Source organism: Phascolarctos cinereus, unplaced genomic scaffold (genome assembly GCF_003287225.1).
Source record: "Phascolarctos cinereus isolate Bilbo 61053 unplaced genomic scaffold, phaCin_HiC Scaffold_726;HRSCAF=1367, whole genome shotgun sequence".
NCBI lineage: Eukaryota > Metazoa > Chordata > Mammalia > Diprotodontia > Phascolarctidae > Phascolarctos > Phascolarctos cinereus.
The window spans coordinates 379,351,894-379,369,135 of NW_027556098.1; the positions used below are offsets into that span (position 1 = coordinate 379,351,894).

The window sequence follows — 17,242 nt, forward strand, 5'->3', positions numbered from 1 at the left end:
GTGAGGAAGAGGAGAAGGTGACACGGCCTCATTGTATGATGATTAGTACGGTGTGCTGATGGCTGTACCAATCTCAATTTAAAGCCAGAGTCGGGGTGTTTCTCTTTTCCTTGGCAGCTGGACTTAGAATTGGGAAGACCTGAGTTCAAATCCTGCCTCAGACATTTACTAGCTGTGTGAACCCAGGGCAAGTCACTGAACCTCTGCCTCAGTTTCCTTAATTGTAAAATGAGGGGATTGAACTCATTGGCCTCTAAGGTCACTTCCGGCTCCAAATCTATGATCCTCTGATTCCCGAGTGCTTTTGTAAACTGTGAAGCACTTTAAAAGTGGGAGTTTGCTGTTTTTCTCTTAACCTCTGCCTCCATTGGAATCTATCATCCATTGGGAGGCTCTCCAGGGGCCTTCCCATGGGCATCTCTCATGCCAAAAAAGCAACAAATATATTTGAATGTGATTTATTCCACTTTGAAGCTGGGGCCAAAGTGGAGTGGCTAGGATGGCCTGTCCATGTGGTCTCTGTATTCGGGTGAGAAAGGTGGAATTTTAAGGGAGAAAAAACGCAGCTGCAGATGGAATAGAGTCAGAAAACCTGAGTTTTCCCCACCCTGATCCTTACTAGCAAGGCAATCTCCCATGTGGAGCCTCAGCTTTCTCATACATAAAATAGGAATCATCTTTCAAACATAAATTGTCACATGGCCGTTGTAAAGAAGGCACTTCAATGATAGTTCATGTGAGAATGATAATCCCCAATTTACAGATAAGGAGATAAGAGTCACATGGCTAGGCGTTGGCCTTTACTAATATTGTCCCCTTCAGAGTAAAATCAGCCCATGTTATGGATGAAGAATAGAGTTGGAAGACCCTGACACTGTCACCAGTAGGGGAAGAGAGTGAGGCTGTAGAATTGGAGCCAGAAGACCTGGTTTCAAATTCTGGCCCTGCTAGTTCCAGACTGTGTGATGTTGGACAAGTAACCTCCCTTCTCTGGGCCTCAGTTTCCTCATCTGTTAAATGAAGGGTTTGGAGAAAGAGGAGCAACTTGGTATGGTGTATAGACTGTTGGGCTAGGAGTCAGGAAGACCTGAGCTTGAATCCATAGCTATATGACTTTGGGCAAATCATTTAACTATTTTCAAGGGCAGCTAGGTAGCTTAGTGGATAGAGCACCGGCCTTGGAGTGAGGAGGACCTGAGTTCAAATCCAGCCTCAGACACATAATACTTACTAGCTGTGTGACCCTGGGCAAGTCACTTAACCCCCATTGCCTGGCAAAAAAAGAAAAACAAAATAATAATTTGACTACTTTGGACCTATTTTTCTCTTTTCTGAAATGAGGATTGGACACGAAAAACTTTAAAGTCCATTTCAGCTCTAGATCTGTAATCCTATGATGAGATAATCTTTAAGGTCCCTTTAAGCTCTGACATGCCATGTTCTAAGGTCCCTCCTATTTCTAATTTTCAGTGTTCTAAAGTCCCTCCTGTTTCTGACATTCTGTGTTCTAAAGTCCCTCCCATTGCTGACTTTCAGTGTTCTAAGGTCCCTCCTGTTTCTGACATTCTGTGTTCCAAGGCCCCTCTTATTTCTGACTTTCTATGTTCTAAGATCCCTCCTATTTCTGATTTTCAGCGTTCTAAGGTCCCTCCTATTTCTCACTTTCTGTGTTCTAAGGTCCCTCCTATTTCTGACTTTCAGTGTTCTAAGGTCCCTCCTATTTCTGACTTTCTGTGTTCTAAGGTCCCTCCTATTTCTGACTTTCAGTGTTCCAAGGCCCCTCTTATTACTGACTTTTTGTGTTCTAAGGCCCCTCCTAGGAAAATTTAACAGCAATAATCATATTTTTAGAAATGATCCCAACCTGTGGTTTCCTTGGAGTAGGAAACACGAGGTGAGACCTCCAGCCTCCTTGTCTTTCCTCTGTGGCTACCTTGAACCCAGGGCTTCCTGACTCAGAGGGCCAGTTGTCCTCAGGATTATAGGGGCATGAAGTGCTATACTTTATACTGGTTCTCCATTTTGAACCTTACATCAGTTTTTGGGAAGTAAGTGCTGCCATTATCTCCATTCAGCAGATGAGCAAGCTGAGGCTGAGAGAAGTGACATGGTTTCCCAGTGGTTGGTCCCTCTGCACCTAAGCGGCAGTGGCTAGATCAGAACCCCATAGCTCTTGGCAGTCAAACCCAGATCTGCCTCTGCCTGCCCCTGGGGCCTCCCGGTGCATCAGGCTCCTCCCCCACCTTTGTTGTATTGGACACATTTCGGGGCGGGGAGGGGAGGCAGTCTCCCAAGCCTGGTAATTTACTGGAATTTTGGGAGCTATGTTCACCATTCTCGTGGATGCCTTTGTTTGCCTCTCTTATCTCTAGTGACCTTCCTCCGGCTGCTGAGGGAGGGTGAGGGCGGGACCCAACCTGGCTCAGGGTTTTCTAGCCTAGACTCCAACCCCTCCCCTTGCTCCCCACCACAGCCTTGGCATTTCAGGGTCTGAACTAGAGCCAGATGTTTGAGCTGGGGAAGCTCCTGCTTCCTGGGGGCCCTGGTATTTGCGCCCAGACTCTGGGCTGGTCCTCCAGCCCTCCTGTCTTAGCAGGAGGGAGGGAGGAGCAGATGCTGGGCTGATGCTGAGGAGGGGTTCCCATAGAAACGCAGGTTTCTCTGTGTGACTCGCCTCTGACGCCTCTTCTCCTCCCCCTCCCTGCTCCCAGCTGCTTTCTCATGCAAACAAGAGTGTTGTGTTGGAAAGCTGGGCTGCTCTGGCATGAGATGTTCTCTCTGGCGGGGAGCCCTGGGAAGTCCCCCTGTGCCTGCCCTCTTCCCAGCCCTCTCCCCTTCTTCATCCCACTTCAGTTTCTCTGCTCATTTCTTACTCCTTGTCCTCTCTTGTGCTGTCCCTCTTCTCTCTCCCCCATCCTCTCCCTAGTTTATTCTCTCCCTCTCTTTTCTACCCATAACCCTCCCTCTTTCTCCTCCCCATCTTTTTCCATCTTCTCTTTCTCCCTTCCCCCTCTCCCTGCACTTCCCTCTTTTCTCGTTCCTTATCCCTGCCCTCTTCCCCCTTTCTTCTTATTCTCCTTCTCCCCTCTACTGCATTCCCCTCCTCCATTTTGTACCTTCTCTTTTCCCCTTCTTTATCCTCCCCTTTTGTTCTTTTCCCCCTCCTATATCCCCTGTCTTCCTCTCCTCTTTCCCTTACTTTATGCCTACCCTCCTCTTCATGTTCTTTACTTTCTTCTTTCCCCTCTCTCCTCTTTTCTGGCCTTTCCTCCTCCTCTTCTCTTTCCCTCTCTCTCCTTCCTCTCTCTTTCTCCCTCTCTCTTCCTCCCTCTCTCTCCCTCTCTCTGTCCTCTCTCCCTCTCTTCCTCTCCCTCCTCTCTCTGTCTCTGTCTCTCTCTCTCTCTGTCTCTCCCTCTCTCCCTCTCCCTCCCTCCCTCTTCCTCCCTGTCTCTCCCTCTCTTTCCCCCCTCTCCCATTCCCCTCCCTCCTCTTCCACCCCCTTTCCTTCCTCTCTCTCTCTATTTTATCTTTCTCTTTTTCTCATCTTATGGCACAGAAAACCACTGCCTTTCCCAGAAGGCTTCCTGCTCTCCCTTTCCAGACTGATGCTTTTAAAGCATTGTGTAAACCTTACATCAATTTAGAATTGTAAATTGTTATTATTTCTACCACACTGTACAGCCTCCATTCTTAGCTATTTTTCATGGTCAGTTATGGTAGAAAAGCATGTCTCGGTGCCACAGTGTGAAATTTATTACCTACAAATTCAATTTCAGATGATTAAATAAAGTCAACCTCAATGTAATAGAAGTTGACACACCACATAGCCTTATTTAATACAAATTAAATATGGACTATTGAGCTGGTTTCTTCACCACAGCATGCTGGAGCTGGGAGGGACCTTAGAACATGGACTATCATAGATGAACGAGACCTTGGAACTCAGAATGTCAGACCTGGGAGGGGCCTTACAACACAAAATGTCAGAGCTGAGAAAGACTTCAAAACACAGAACCTTTCTAGCATTGACAGTCTATGTTCTAACATTGTGTATTCTAAGGTCCTTTCAAGTTCTTACACCCTATGTTCTAAGTTCCCTGCTGGCTCTCACATTGTATTCTAAGATCCCTCCTATTCTGACATTCCACATTCTCAAATTCTATGTTCTACATTCCCTTGGAGCCCAGACATTTTGTGACCTAACAGATCCACAGTCTAATCTTTTTTGTAGTTCTATCTGTGTTCTAAAATTCTAGGTCCTAAATTCCCTCCTGCTTGGATGCTCTTACAGGCCTGATAAGCAGTGGTTTTACATTCTGTGTTCTAAGGTCTCTTAACAGTTTAAACATTGATTGTACAACTCTGACCCCAGGACAACAGGCACTATCAGGAAGTCTGCCCTCATCAGAGCATTCCGTGTCTCTGAAAATTTAACTGAAAAAGACAGTAAAATAGGGTGGCAGCCCATAAAGTAATCACACGGATGTTTAAGGTAACTAAAAACCTAGATCAAGGAATGAAATGAGATGCAATTTACAAGGAAGAGAAAGGGAAATGGAAAACAGGTCTTTAAATAGCCTGTGTACCTGAGGAGGATAAAGTGAGAGGGGAAATTAATTAATAATGAACGAGGCTTTGAGTAGTTTATATGAGCTACATACAGCCTTAAGTAGAAAGAAAGATGAGCTGTGATCTGAAAATCAGAACAGACCCACATATTCCCCAGTCCCTTCTCCCTCCCTTCCCTCTTCCCACCAGCAAATGAGAGAATTTTGTGGCAGAATGGAAAGCTAAAGGCCCTCCCGTGGCTAAAGCTTGCTAAGCCTAAAGTTTGGGGGATGAGGGAATAAGCATTTATAGAGCACCTGCTATGTGTCAGGCATTGTACTATGCTTTTATAGATATTACCTCAATCAATCCTAACAATAGGTGAGGTAGGTATTCTTATTATCCCCATTTATATTTGAAGAAACTGAGGCAATCAGATTAAGTGACTTGTCCACAATCACACAGCTAGTAAATGTCTGAGACTAGATTTGAGCTCTGACCTTCCTGACTGCAGGCCCAGTGTTCTTCTATCCGCTGTGCCACCATCTGACTCCTTTGGCAGAGGAAGTCCAAAGTACAGAAGAAGTTATAGCAGCAACTACAAAATGCTTGATTTGGCCATAGGTTGGGGGAGGGGCCTCCCTTCGAGGAATAAACTTTTCCAACCGAGGGAGAGGCCCAGGATACTGTTATGGATTATCAGGGAGTCTGCCCTTTTCAGAGCATTTCACATCTCTGAAAATTTAATTGACAAAATGCAGTAAAATGAGGTGACAGCCTAGCCAGGCTACTAAGGAGGAGCACAAAGGAAAAGCATGAATGTTCAGGGACAAGAACTAAAAACAGTGAATTACGTGTGAGGACACCTGGATCTTCAGATCCTGGTTCTGCCTCTCAGTCATGTGTGACCTTGGGAGATCATTTCCCTCTGCTGGGCCATGCTTTCTCCATCTATAAGAATCAAGGGGCTGCATTAGACTCTAATAAGTACAAGAAGACTTGACTTTAAAATGCAGAAACCAGTCTGAGCTCACGGACTCTACAAACACAGGGAGTGGGCCAGATTAGACCACAAGGCCAAATCAAATGACCTCTTAAGTCTTCGTCCTGTTCTGGCATTCTAGTGCCTTTCTAGCTTTGAAAGTCTTTGTTTTAAGGGACCTCCCAGCTCTAAAAATCTAGATCAAGGAACAAACTGAGATGCAATTTACAAGGAAGAGAAAGGGAAATGGAAAACAGGTCTTTATGGTCTAAGGTCCACGCTGACCCTGGCATTCTGTGTCCCAAGGTCCACTCTGCCCTAATGTTCTTTGTCCTGAGGTCCACTCTGCCCTAATTTCTGCATCCTGAGGTCCACGCTGACCCTGGCATTCTGCGTCCTGAGGTCCACTCTGGCCCCGGCATCCTGTCAAAGCTCCCTCTTAGCTCTGACATTCCAAGCTCTCTTCCAGCTCAACCAGCCCAAGTTTTAAGGCAACTTTCAGCCCTGAAAGGCCGAGGTTATCTGAGAGAGTTTGATCCAAGAAGAATAAAATCTCTCTAATTGGGGATCCTAGCTTCAGCTGCTCCTTGTCTTTTTCTTTCAGAAAACACCACCGCCAGCACCAATGAGGCTGAACGCAAGGCCCAGCAGTATTACCAGGCTTGTATGAACGAGTCCAAGATCGAGGAGCTGAAGGCCAGGCCTCTGATGGAGCTGATTGAGAAGGTAGGGCTCCCTACCCTCTGGGCTGGCTTTGCCACCTCTGCCCTCCCCCCATCTCTCTCCCTTGCACCACCACTCCTGGGCCTCTCTGGAGGCAACAGTTGTCAACCAACACAAACTTGTCACAGTATCAAGAATTTAAAAAAAGCAGTAAAGTGTATAAGTAAGCCACTTAATGAAGTAGTACCGGAGCTGCCCTGTGTTTATGGAAGATCACCTTCCCAGGCAGGGCGCTCACCCTTCTGGGATCATAGTCTAGAGGTGAGCACGATGCCTCGTACGTAGTAGGTTCCTAATAAATGCCAGTTGGCTGACTGGAAGGCATCTCTGAGGCTGTGTAGCCCAATCTCTTCTTTTGACAGTTGAGGAAACTGAGACCCAGGGAGGTGAAATCAGTAGTGATTCACTGTTCTTCCCACACTGCCCTACTTCTGATTCTGATGGATGGTAGCATGTTTTGAACAGGAAATTCTCAATGTCGCTACTTCCTTTTCCTCAAAGGGTGTACGTATGAAAGACAGATGGTCTTGGCCCAGGATTAGAGAGATACCTTCTCTGTGTGGAGGGAGCCCCCAGTGGCCTCTCCCCTCCCCCTCAGGAAATGGGTGGGGGCAGGGGCTCTCAGCATTCTTTCTCATCTTCTTCCCTGTGACATCACAGTGAGCAGGCTGAGCGGGGGACCTGGGGGCTGCTAACCAAGGTGCCAAGCACAAAATGAATGACTGAACGCAGTCCCTGCCAGCTCTGACGTTCTGTGTCCTAAGGCCCTCTCAGCCCTGACATTCTGGGTTCTAAGGGCCCTCCCAGCTCTGACATTCTGGGTTGTAAGGGCCCTCCCAGCTCTGACATCCTGTGTCCTAAGGGCCCTCTCAGCCCTGACATCCTGGGTTCTAAGGGCCCTCCCAGCTCTGACATTCTGTGTTCTAAGGGCCCTCTCAGCTCTGACATTCTGTGTCCTAAGGCCCTCTCAGCCCTGACATTCTGGGTTCTAAGTCCCCTCCCAGCTCTGACATTCTGGGTTGTAAGGGCCCTCCCAGCTCTGACATCCTGTGTCCTAAGGGCCCTCTCAGCCCTGACATCCTGGGTTCTAAGGGCCCTCCCAGCTCTGACGTTCTGTGTTCTAAGGGCCCTCTCAGCTCTGACATTCTGTGTCCTAAGGCCCTCTCAGCCCTGACATTCTGGGTTCTAAGTCCCCTCCCAGCTCTGACATTATGGGTTGTAAGGGCCCTCCCAGCTCTGACATCCTGTGTCCTAAGGGCCCTCTCAGCCCTGACATCCTGGGTTCTAAGGGCCCTCCCAGCTCTGACATTCTGTGTTCTAAGACCCCTCCCAGCTCTGACATTCTGTGTTCTAAGACCCCTCCCAGCTCTGACATTCTGGGTTGTAAGGGCCGTCAGAGCTCTGACATCCTGTGTTCTAAGGGCCCCCCCAGCTCTGACATTCTGGGTTGTAAGGGCCCTCGGAGCTCTGACATTCTGTGTCCCAAGACCCCTCCCAGCCCTGACATTCTGGGTTGTAAGGGCCCTCAGAGCTCTGACATCCTGTGTTCTAAGGGCCCCCCCAGCTCTGACATTCTGGGTTGTAAGGGCCCTCAGAGCTCTGACATTCTGGGTTGTAATGGCCTTCCCAGCTCTGACATTCTGTGTATATCCCTTATAATAAAAATGTAAGAATCACCCTTTGTTTCTCTAAAACGTGACTTGTGATCACGGCATAAAGGCGACCATCACACAAGTTTATACTAATGCTCGTTCCCCTCCTTACCAGATCTCATTGTCTCTCTTATTCCCATCTAACTTGAAGGGATACTTGAGTCTTGCAACAAGGAGACGCTTGAATTTGAATTCTGGCTTTGACATTTACTAGCTTTGTGGCCCTCTGTCAGCCTCGGTCTCCATATCTGTAAAATGGGACTCATAATACTTATCCTAACTCACAGGGCTACGGCAATATGAACCGTTATTGTTTTTGCCCCAGTGTAATTAAGCAGGGACTCTTGCCAGGTCCTCAACATTCTCACCTCTGTTCTCTCTCATCTCCCGTAGCTTGGTGGCTGGAATATCACAGGCCCATGGGACAAGGACAACTTCCAGGAGACCCTGCAGGTGGTCACTGCTCACTATCGGACTTCTCCTTTCTTCTCTGTCTATGTCAGTGCCGACTCAAAGAACTCCAACAGCAATGTGATTCAGGTGAGTTCTACCCCCTGGGCCATTTGGGGCCCCAGCCTCTGAATTGTATAAAAATGTCTAGCCCTCGAGCAGCCCTGCCTGGATGAAAACATCTGGGCAGTTTGCCTGTTACCTGCCCAGGACATCCGTGCCCCTCCCCATCTCCCAACCTGGGCTAGTTCTTGCCTTTCCCAGATAAGAAAACTGAGGTCCAAAGAGAAGAGCCTCATCTAAGGTCGAAGAAAGATCAGACTTGAAATCCATACCCAGTGCTCTTCTCCCAACATCAGAATTCAGTCAGGCAATGACTTTGGTCCGTGGTTTTTTTTAAATTATATTATTTATTTTAATATTCATTTTTTTAAAATTTTGAGTCCCCAGTTAGTTTTCTCCCTCCCTCCAGCCCCTCTTCTAACCAATGAGAAGGCAAGCAATATGGTTTCAGTTATACATGTGAAATCATATAAAACATTTTCATATTAGCCACATTGCAAACAACAAAAAAAGCAAGAAAAATAAAGTAGGTGAAAAAAGTACGCTTCAGTCTGCCCTCAGAGTTCATTAGTTCTCCCTCTGGAGGGATTTCTCATCATGAGTCCTATGAAATTGTCTTGGATCATTGTATTGATTGGAGTAGCTGAGTCTTTAACAGTTGATCATCATACAGTATTGCTGTTACTGGCTATACTGTTCTCCTGGTTCTACTAGTTTCATTTTGCATCAGTTTATATGAGTATTTCCAGGTTTTTCTGAGACCATCCCCCTTGTCATTTCTTTCTTTTTTTTTGCTTTTTGCTAGGCAGTTGGAATTAAGTGACTTGCCCAGGGTCACACAGCTCCTACGTGTGGTATGGTGTGTGTCTGAGACCAGATTTGAACTCAGGTCCTCCTGACTTCAAGACTGGAGCTCTATCCACTGTGCCACCTAGTTGTCCCGAAGCTTTTTTTTTTTCGTGAGGCAGTTGGGGTTAAATGACTTGCCCAGAGTCACACAGCTAGTAAGTGTTATGTGTCTGAGGCCGGATTTGAACTCAGGTCCTCCTGACTTCTGGGCCAGTGCTCTGTCCACTGTGCCACTTAGCTACCCCTCCCTTGTCATTTCTTTTTCTTTTTTTTTTATAATTTTTTAAAAAAATTTATTAATTTATTTTGATTTATCAACAATCACTTCCATATGCTTTTGAGTTGACCATTTTTCTTCTTGTCATTTCTTGTAACACATTCCAGTAGTATTCCATCACAATCATATACTACAGTTTGTTCAGCCATTGCCCAGTTGATGGGCATCCCCTCCATTTCTACTTCTTTACCGCCACAAAAAGAGCTCTTATAAATATTTTTGTACATGTGGGTCCTTCTCCTATGTCTTTGATATTCTTGGGATATAGACTAGTAGTGGTATTGCTGGGTAAAGGGTATGCACAGTCTGGTTGCCCTTTGGATATAGTTCCAAATTGTTCTGCAGAATGGTTGGACTAGTTAACAACTCCACCAATAGTACATTAGTGTCCCTATTTTTTCCACATCCCCACCAGCATTTGATATTTTCCTTTTCTGTCGTGTTAGGTCATCTGACAGGCAGTATCTCAGAGTTGTTTTAATTTTCATTTCTCTAATCAGTGGTGATTTAGAGCATTTTTTATGTGACTATTGAGAGTTTTGGTTTCTTCTTCTGTAAACTGCCTGTTCATATCCTTCATCCATTTATCAATTGAGGAATGGCTCTTGTTTTTATAAATATGGCTCAGTTCCCTATATATTTGAGAAATGAGTACATATGGGTCTTTTCTTGATGATCACCAGTACCTCTTTTGTTTTCTTCTAGGTGGACCAGTCTGGTTTAGGCTTACCTTCAAGAGATTATTATCTGAATAAGACAGAAAATGAGAAGGTGAGTATCACTGATCAGAGACCCCAGCTCCCCACGGTCCCAGGTCACTTTCTCCAGGTGCGAGAACCTCATCTTTCTCCTCCGCTCCTCTGCTTCTCTTTCTTTCCCTCCTCTCCTCTTGTCTCCCCTCTCTTCCAAATAGGCCCTTTTTTTTGAGGCCATCCGCACTAGAGAGAATTTAAAGCTAGCAAAGAGCAAAGATATTATTTGGCTGGTGGGAAATCAGCAATAAACCCCCTGAGCCAAGGAGTCTTTCCTGAACAAGTCACATGAGGTCCAAAGCAGGAGACAAATGAGCTTCCTCTCTGTTTCAATGGGAAATGCCCCTGGGCAGAGCTGCACCAAGCTTGCCTGCCTAGTATGGGAAAGAAAAATAAATGATTATTAAATGAATGAATGCCTGAGTGTTAAAATTCATTCAATAAATGTAACTAATCATAAAGCAAGTTGTACTTATTTCATTAAGGCTTAATGTTAAATGATTAAGTTTATAATAAAACATCTCTTTTTTTAAAGGCCTGTGGGGTTCTAGGGGATTTGCAAGGTCAGCAATGTGAGGTGGTTGCCAAAAAAGCCATCTTAGGCTGCATTTAGAGACATCATGGCCAGAGCTGATCAGGGAGGTGAATGTCTTGTTGTCCCCCCGCTGGGTCAGACGACAACAACAGTGATTTCTGGAGCGCTGTGCTCCTCTCTAGGCGCCCCACATTTTAGGACAGACTTGGTTAGGTTAGAGAGTCTCCAAAGGAGGGCAGTATCCAGAATCATGAAGGGCCCAGAGTCCAGGCTGTACAAGGAACGTTAAAAGCAGAGGTTTTTCATTTTTAAAAAATATGTTTTTATTACCATATTTTAATATAATTGATTTCCTTTGTAATTCTGTGCATTTTATGTTATGCATCTAAAAACATTATTCTGAGTAGGAGCTCTTAGGCTCCCCCCAGACCACCCAGGGTGTCTGTGACACACAAGAGGTTAAGGTTGTTGTTATTCAGTCATTTTCAGTCATGTCTGACTCTCTGTGACCCCATGTGGGGTTTCCTTGGCAAAGATTCTGGAGTAGTTTGCCACATCCTTCTCTAGCTCATTTTATAGATGAGGAAACTGAGACAAACAGGGTTAAGTGACTCACCCAGGGTCACACAGCTAGTAAGTGTCTAAGGCTGGATTTCAACTCAGGTCTTTCTGATTCCAGGCCTGGCATTCTATCCATTGTGCCACCAAGCTGCTCCCAAAATGGTTAAGGACCCAAAAGAGGTTAAAGACCCTGGCTTAAAAGAACTAAATGTTAGACTGGATGTTTGCCCGGAGAAGAGGAGGCCGGGTGGGGGTGTGGTTCATAAGCTGTCTTTGGACCGCCATGGGACGAGCCCTTAGCTTTTGTTGTACTTGGCCCCAGAAGGCAGAACCAAGGGACTATGTGCCAGTTGTAGAGAGGCAGATTTAGGCTCGAGGTCAGGAAAAACTTTCGAGCAAAGGCAGAGGTGGGCATAATCCCCTGTCCAGTGTGTTGTTCTCCAATTCCCTTTCCAGCTCTGAGGTTCTGGGATTCTGTGAAGGAAGAAAGAGTCAGGTGAGGTTCCCTTCCCCAGCCCTGGAGGTCCACATCATTCTTTCATTCAGTGTTCAGCAAACATTTATTGAGTGCCTACTGTATGCACTTCACTGTTCATGACACTAGGGTGAAGGTAGATACCAAGATGGGTGATACACAGTCTAGCAGGAGAAATAAGCCATGCACACAAATAAATAAAATGTAAAATAGATTGGATTATAATAAATTCATAGGAAGAGTACAAAACACCATGTGATTAGAAAAATGAGCAATCATTTCCAGGTGTGGGGACCAAGGAAGACTACATAGGCAAGATGTGGAAAGGGATCCCTGTACTCAGGGGGCCAAATGAGACACATATCTTGAGACATGACCCATTCAGGAATTTGCTTTTTATTTTTTTACTATAAATATTTTCTACAAGGGTTTTGTTTTTCTTTTTCCAGTGGCAGGGGAAGTAGGAGGGAGAGAAAAGAGATTTTTATTCATTAAAAAAAGAAAATTTAATTAAAAAAAAAAAGAATGGGAATCTTGATCTAGAGTTAGAGAGGTCATCTGGCCTAAGGCTCTCATTTTATAGATGAGGAAATGGGCCCAGAGTGGAGAAGTGACTTATTTGCCCAACCTTCCACAGAAAGTTAGCGGCCAAGGTAGGACCAGAACCCAGGTCCTCAGGCTTCCCATCCACTTACCCTTCACTATGTCATCTTGGCTCTTCCAGGTCCTGACAGGCTACCTGAACTACATGGTGCAGTTGGGCAAGCTCCTAGGAGGAGGAGATGAGGATTCTATTCGTTACCAGATGCAACAGATCTTGGACTTTGAGACGGCACTAGCCAACATCACCATTCCCCAGGAGAAGCGCCGGGATGAGGAGGTCATTTACCACAAAGTATCCGCTGGAGATCTGCAGGTAACCAGGCTGTCTCTCCTGGCAGAGGGCTGAGTCTGGCTGAGACCCTGTTGGGCTTTTTTGGGGGCCCACATTCAAATGGGCTTTTTCTCTTTTTCTCCAAGCTTTCCTTAAAAAGCTGTCAGTGTTTATCACTGTTGTTGCTTCAGTGTCATTTGAGGATTGATTGAAGGAAACAGGAATGTTTAGCCTAAAGAAGAAAAGGCTCAGAGGGAACATGATAGGTGACTTTAGAAGTTTGATGAATTGTCCTATAGAAGAGTGATTAGTCTTGTTCTTAACCCCCGAGGACAAAACTAGGAGCAACAGGGGCAAGTTAGAGAGAGGACGGTTTAGGCTGTGTAACAATGACTCCATGTTCTGAGCTCCTGTGATTCCAGTTCTGAGATTTTGTGGTTTCCATTTCTGAAATTCTGTGATTCCAGTTCTGAAATTCTGTAATTCCAGTGATTTTTGTGATTTTAGTTCTCAGATTCTGTGGTTCTAATTCTGAGATTCTGTGATTCCAGTTCTGAAATTCTGTGATTCCGTTTCTAAGTTGTGATTCTAGTTATGAGATTCTGTGATTCCAGTTCTGAGCTTCTGTGACTCCAGTTCTCAAGTTCTGTAACTCCAGTTCTAAGATTTTGTGATTCTAGTAATGAGATTCTGTGATTCTAGTTCTGAGATTCCATAATTCCAGCTCTGAAGATTCTGTGATTCCAGTTCTGAAATTCTGTAACTCCAATGATTTTAGTTCTGAGATTCTGTGATTCTAGATCTGAACTTCTGTAATTCCAGTTCTGAGATTCTGTGATTGCGTTTCTAAGATTTTATGATTCTAGTTACGAGATTCTGTGATTCCAGTTCTGGGATTCCATGGCTAATTTCACAGTGACTTAAGACTGCCGCCTAGTGGTTTCCCACTGGTCTTTGTGAAGGCAGTTGGACAGCAGGCATAATCCTGAATACCTTATTTCATGCATTGTAGTTTGCCAACCGTACATTTATAACAACTTTTTGAGCTCTTGGCTAGCTGCGTGATCATAGGTAAACCCTTTCGTCTGTGTGAGTCACAGTTTTCTCCTTTGCAAGATAGGAATAGTAATCTTTGTACAACCATTCCCCATTTTGGGGAAGGAAATATTAAAACACTGTGTAACTTCAAGCTGTTATTATTGTCATCATCACTGTTAACGTGGGAGAGTTTGGGAGTTGTTTCCCCTGTCCGGGCCTCAATTTTCTTATCTATAAAATGGGGGAATCAGACAGGATCAGAGGTTCTTAACCTTTTTTTGCGTCGTGGACCCCTGGAGCAACATCTTGTAAAATCTATGGACCCCTTCTCAGAATAAGGTTTTCAAATGAATAAGATTAAATGTGTAGGATTATAAGGGAAATCAATTGTATTTGAAATATAGTTATCAAATTTTGAAAAAAAAAACCTCTAGTTCATAGACCTCTAAAATCTGGGTCTGTGGACCTCAGGTGAAGAACCTCTGGCCTAGAGAATCTTGTTTGTCTTTTTGTTTTGTTTTGTTTTTGTTTTTGTTTGTTTGTTTTGCTAGGCAATGGGGTTAAGTGATTTGCCCAAGGTCACACAGCTAGTAAGTGTCAAGTGTCTGAGGCCAGTGCTCAATCCACTGCACCATCTAGCTGTCCCCCTAGGGGATCTTTAAGGTTCCTTCTAACCATGTGACAACCAGGTTTATCAAACAGCATTCAAGGGATATCCAGTCTGTTCATTGCCAGGTGCTAAGCCCTGAGGTCCCATCCAGTTCTAAATTCTTGGGTCCTAGACAGCTGGTACAGGTATTATCATCCCATTTTGTAGATGAGGAAACTGAGGCTCAGAGAAGTTATTGGTACTTCTCATTTGGCACCTTAAGGTCATTATGTAATTTGTTCCTTTCCACAACCCTAGAAGGCAGCTGTTACAAAGATTATCATCCCCATCTTACAGATGAGAAAATTGTCTCAGGAAACTTATTAACTCACATTCCTGTAGGGCATGAAGACTTGTAAGGGGCTTTGCGGGCATTCTCATTCAGTCCTCACACTCACCTTCTCTCTGGTAGCTCATGTGAGTCTTATTATCCCCATTTTACAGATGTGGAAAGAGGAAGTCAGAGTAGGAGCGATGATTTGTGTAGAGGCATATAGCTTCTTAAAGTGAGAGCAGCCTCTTCATTCAGACAAGTGTATGTCAAGTGCCTGACTTGAAATGTCACCCTGTTCTGTAAGAGGAGGGGTGTGTGTGTGTGTGTGTGTGTGTGGTGTGTGTGTGTGTGTGTGTGTGTGTTGGAGGGGAGAGTAAATGCCTTCTGTGAGACCAGTTAGGACCTCTGGTCATTAGCTCCTTGCTGTACCTTGTACTAAATTCCCGGTCCTTTACTCTGTCTTTATTCCTACCCTTCCCCCACTTGAAGGAAAACTTCCCTCTTCTCTCCTTCCTCTCCTTCCCACCTCCTTCCAGCTAAATCTCCTCAGCCTTTAAGGCCCAGCTCAAATCCAGCCTCCTTCAGGAAGCCCTCCATCATTTGCTCTGACCAGAAATGACCTCTCCCTGCTTTGCTCCTCTGGCACATAATGGCTGGTGCTATGTACATGTCACTGAACATGGACTGCTTCCTGTTCTTGGTTAGAGCCCCACATACTCTCAGCGCCTGACGGGACTCCAGAGAGTCCCCCGCTAGTCCGTCAACTGAGTGAGGATCAAATAATACTTTTTTGCACTTCTCTAATCTCACTAGGATCTAGACTAGAACCCCTCTGAGGTCCATATTGAGATTCTGGGATCCAGTCAAATCCAGGAGTGAATGAATGAATGAATGCCCTTTAATTCCCTTGGCAAGTGGTTACCCACTCTATCCAGAGTTCCAGAGATGGGGAACTCTTTGTCTCCCAAGGGGTCCCATTTCACTTTGGGGGGCAACTTTACCTTACATCGTGCTACATCTGCCTTTCTGTTACATCCACCCAGTATTGCTATTCTCTGGGGTCAAGAAGAATAGGAATGACAACTCTTCAGATATATGTTTGTGTATCTTGTCTTGACAATTTGCCTGGATCACCCCTTGTTGGCAGGGACCGTGTCTTTTACAGGCTGTCCCAAAAGTCTTACTGCAGCTTTAACCTTTAAATGGTTAATTTAGACCAGGATAGACAGGTCACCCAGGCTCTCTGACTCTAAATCCAGGCCTTTTCCTACTTCCCTGCCTCCCCTGACCTCCTACATGGAGATCACAGGGTTGTTTTACAGCTCTTACCCCAGGAGAACACACTCTGACTCTGTAAACATTGGGAGGCAGCAGGTGATGCCAGCTGGTGAAGGTAGAAGCTGTTGACAGAGGGCAGTAGGAGGGAGATCCAGGGGCCCCTGTTTCTGGGGGAGACATCTGGTGCTGTTTTTCTTATGCAGCCTTAGAAGGTCAAGCTGTTTGTGTCCTGTTCATTAGGTCAGTTCCAGCTGTGAGGCTCCCAGCACACAGACTGAGCCCTCCCACCTTCACAGCACCCCGAGGTCGTTAGGGTGGGGGATGGGGCTGGCAGCTTTCTCTCTAGACATCTCCTCCCAAGAGCAGAACAGGGTGCCAGCTCTCCCTGCAAGCCTACCTCCATCACTCCACCTTCCCTAGTGCCCCATGGCTCCAGGGCTTGGTACAGATTTTATTTGGTTCTTTCTAACTGTTCGGTGCAAAACACTGTTCTGGGTCCTGGGCGGAAGGGGGTGACCCCAGATTTAAAAAGCATTCTGGGTCTGCAAGAAGCTTACTGTCCATTAAGGAGATAAGAGACCGTGGTGAGTGGAAAAAAACATCGAACTTGGAGTCAGCAGACCCGGGATCAAATCCATCTCTGCTTCTTATTTTGTGACTTTGAACAAGTCTGTCAATTAGATGGATTGAACTCAGTCACCTTTGAAGTCCTTTCTGGCTCTGGGGCTGAGATTCTGGGACTCTTCAGATGGGGGTGGGTGGAGAACCTCCTGGCAGTAGACATGGCAGAGGGCCAGCCATGGGATCAGCCAGTGTGGTCCCCAGTAAGAGCAGCAGGGAAGGGGAGAAGGAAGGGAAGGAGGAAAGGGAAGGGAAGGAGAGAAGAAAGAGAAGGAAGGACGAAAGAGGAAGGATCTGAGGTTGAATGTAGCTTCAGCTCCCTACCCCTTGGATTTCCAGGTCTCAGTGTCTTCATCTGTAAAATGAAGATAATAACACTACTTCACAGGGTTATTGTGAGTTTCAAAGGAGATTATATCTATATATCATAATGTATATGTGTGCATATATCACATACATTTTTGTACAGGGTCCCCAAGAAGACAGGAACATTCAGCATTACATGGTAGCTCGTAAAACATACATATATGTGAGCTATTATTGTGTCTTCAAAACAATGAAACCCCAATGCAGATGACCCTAACTCACAAAATCAACTGATCAATAAATTAGAGAGGTAAAAAATTGTCTCATTTGATGCT

The 17,242-nt window shown here is 45.4% G+C and overlaps 1 protein-coding gene across 5 annotated transcripts in view; it reads left to right on the plus strand.

Annotated features, from left to right (window-relative positions):
• ECE1 (endothelin converting enzyme 1) overlaps nucleotides 1–17,242 on the plus strand; it is a 185,531-nt gene that overhangs the window by 127,037 nt on the left and 41,252 nt on the right. For all 5 annotated transcript variants that reach the window (XM_020973112.2, XM_078145617.1, XM_020973113.2 and 2 more), the window contains 4 exons: nucleotides 6,135–6,256; nucleotides 8,299–8,445; nucleotides 10,250–10,315; nucleotides 12,592–12,783. In XM_020973112.2, coding sequence (XP_020828771.1) covers nucleotides 6,135–6,256; nucleotides 8,299–8,445; nucleotides 10,250–10,315; nucleotides 12,592–12,783 — 527 coding nt within the window. The remainder of the gene's footprint in view (nucleotides 1–6,134; nucleotides 6,257–8,298; nucleotides 8,446–10,249; nucleotides 10,316–12,591; nucleotides 12,784–17,242) is intronic.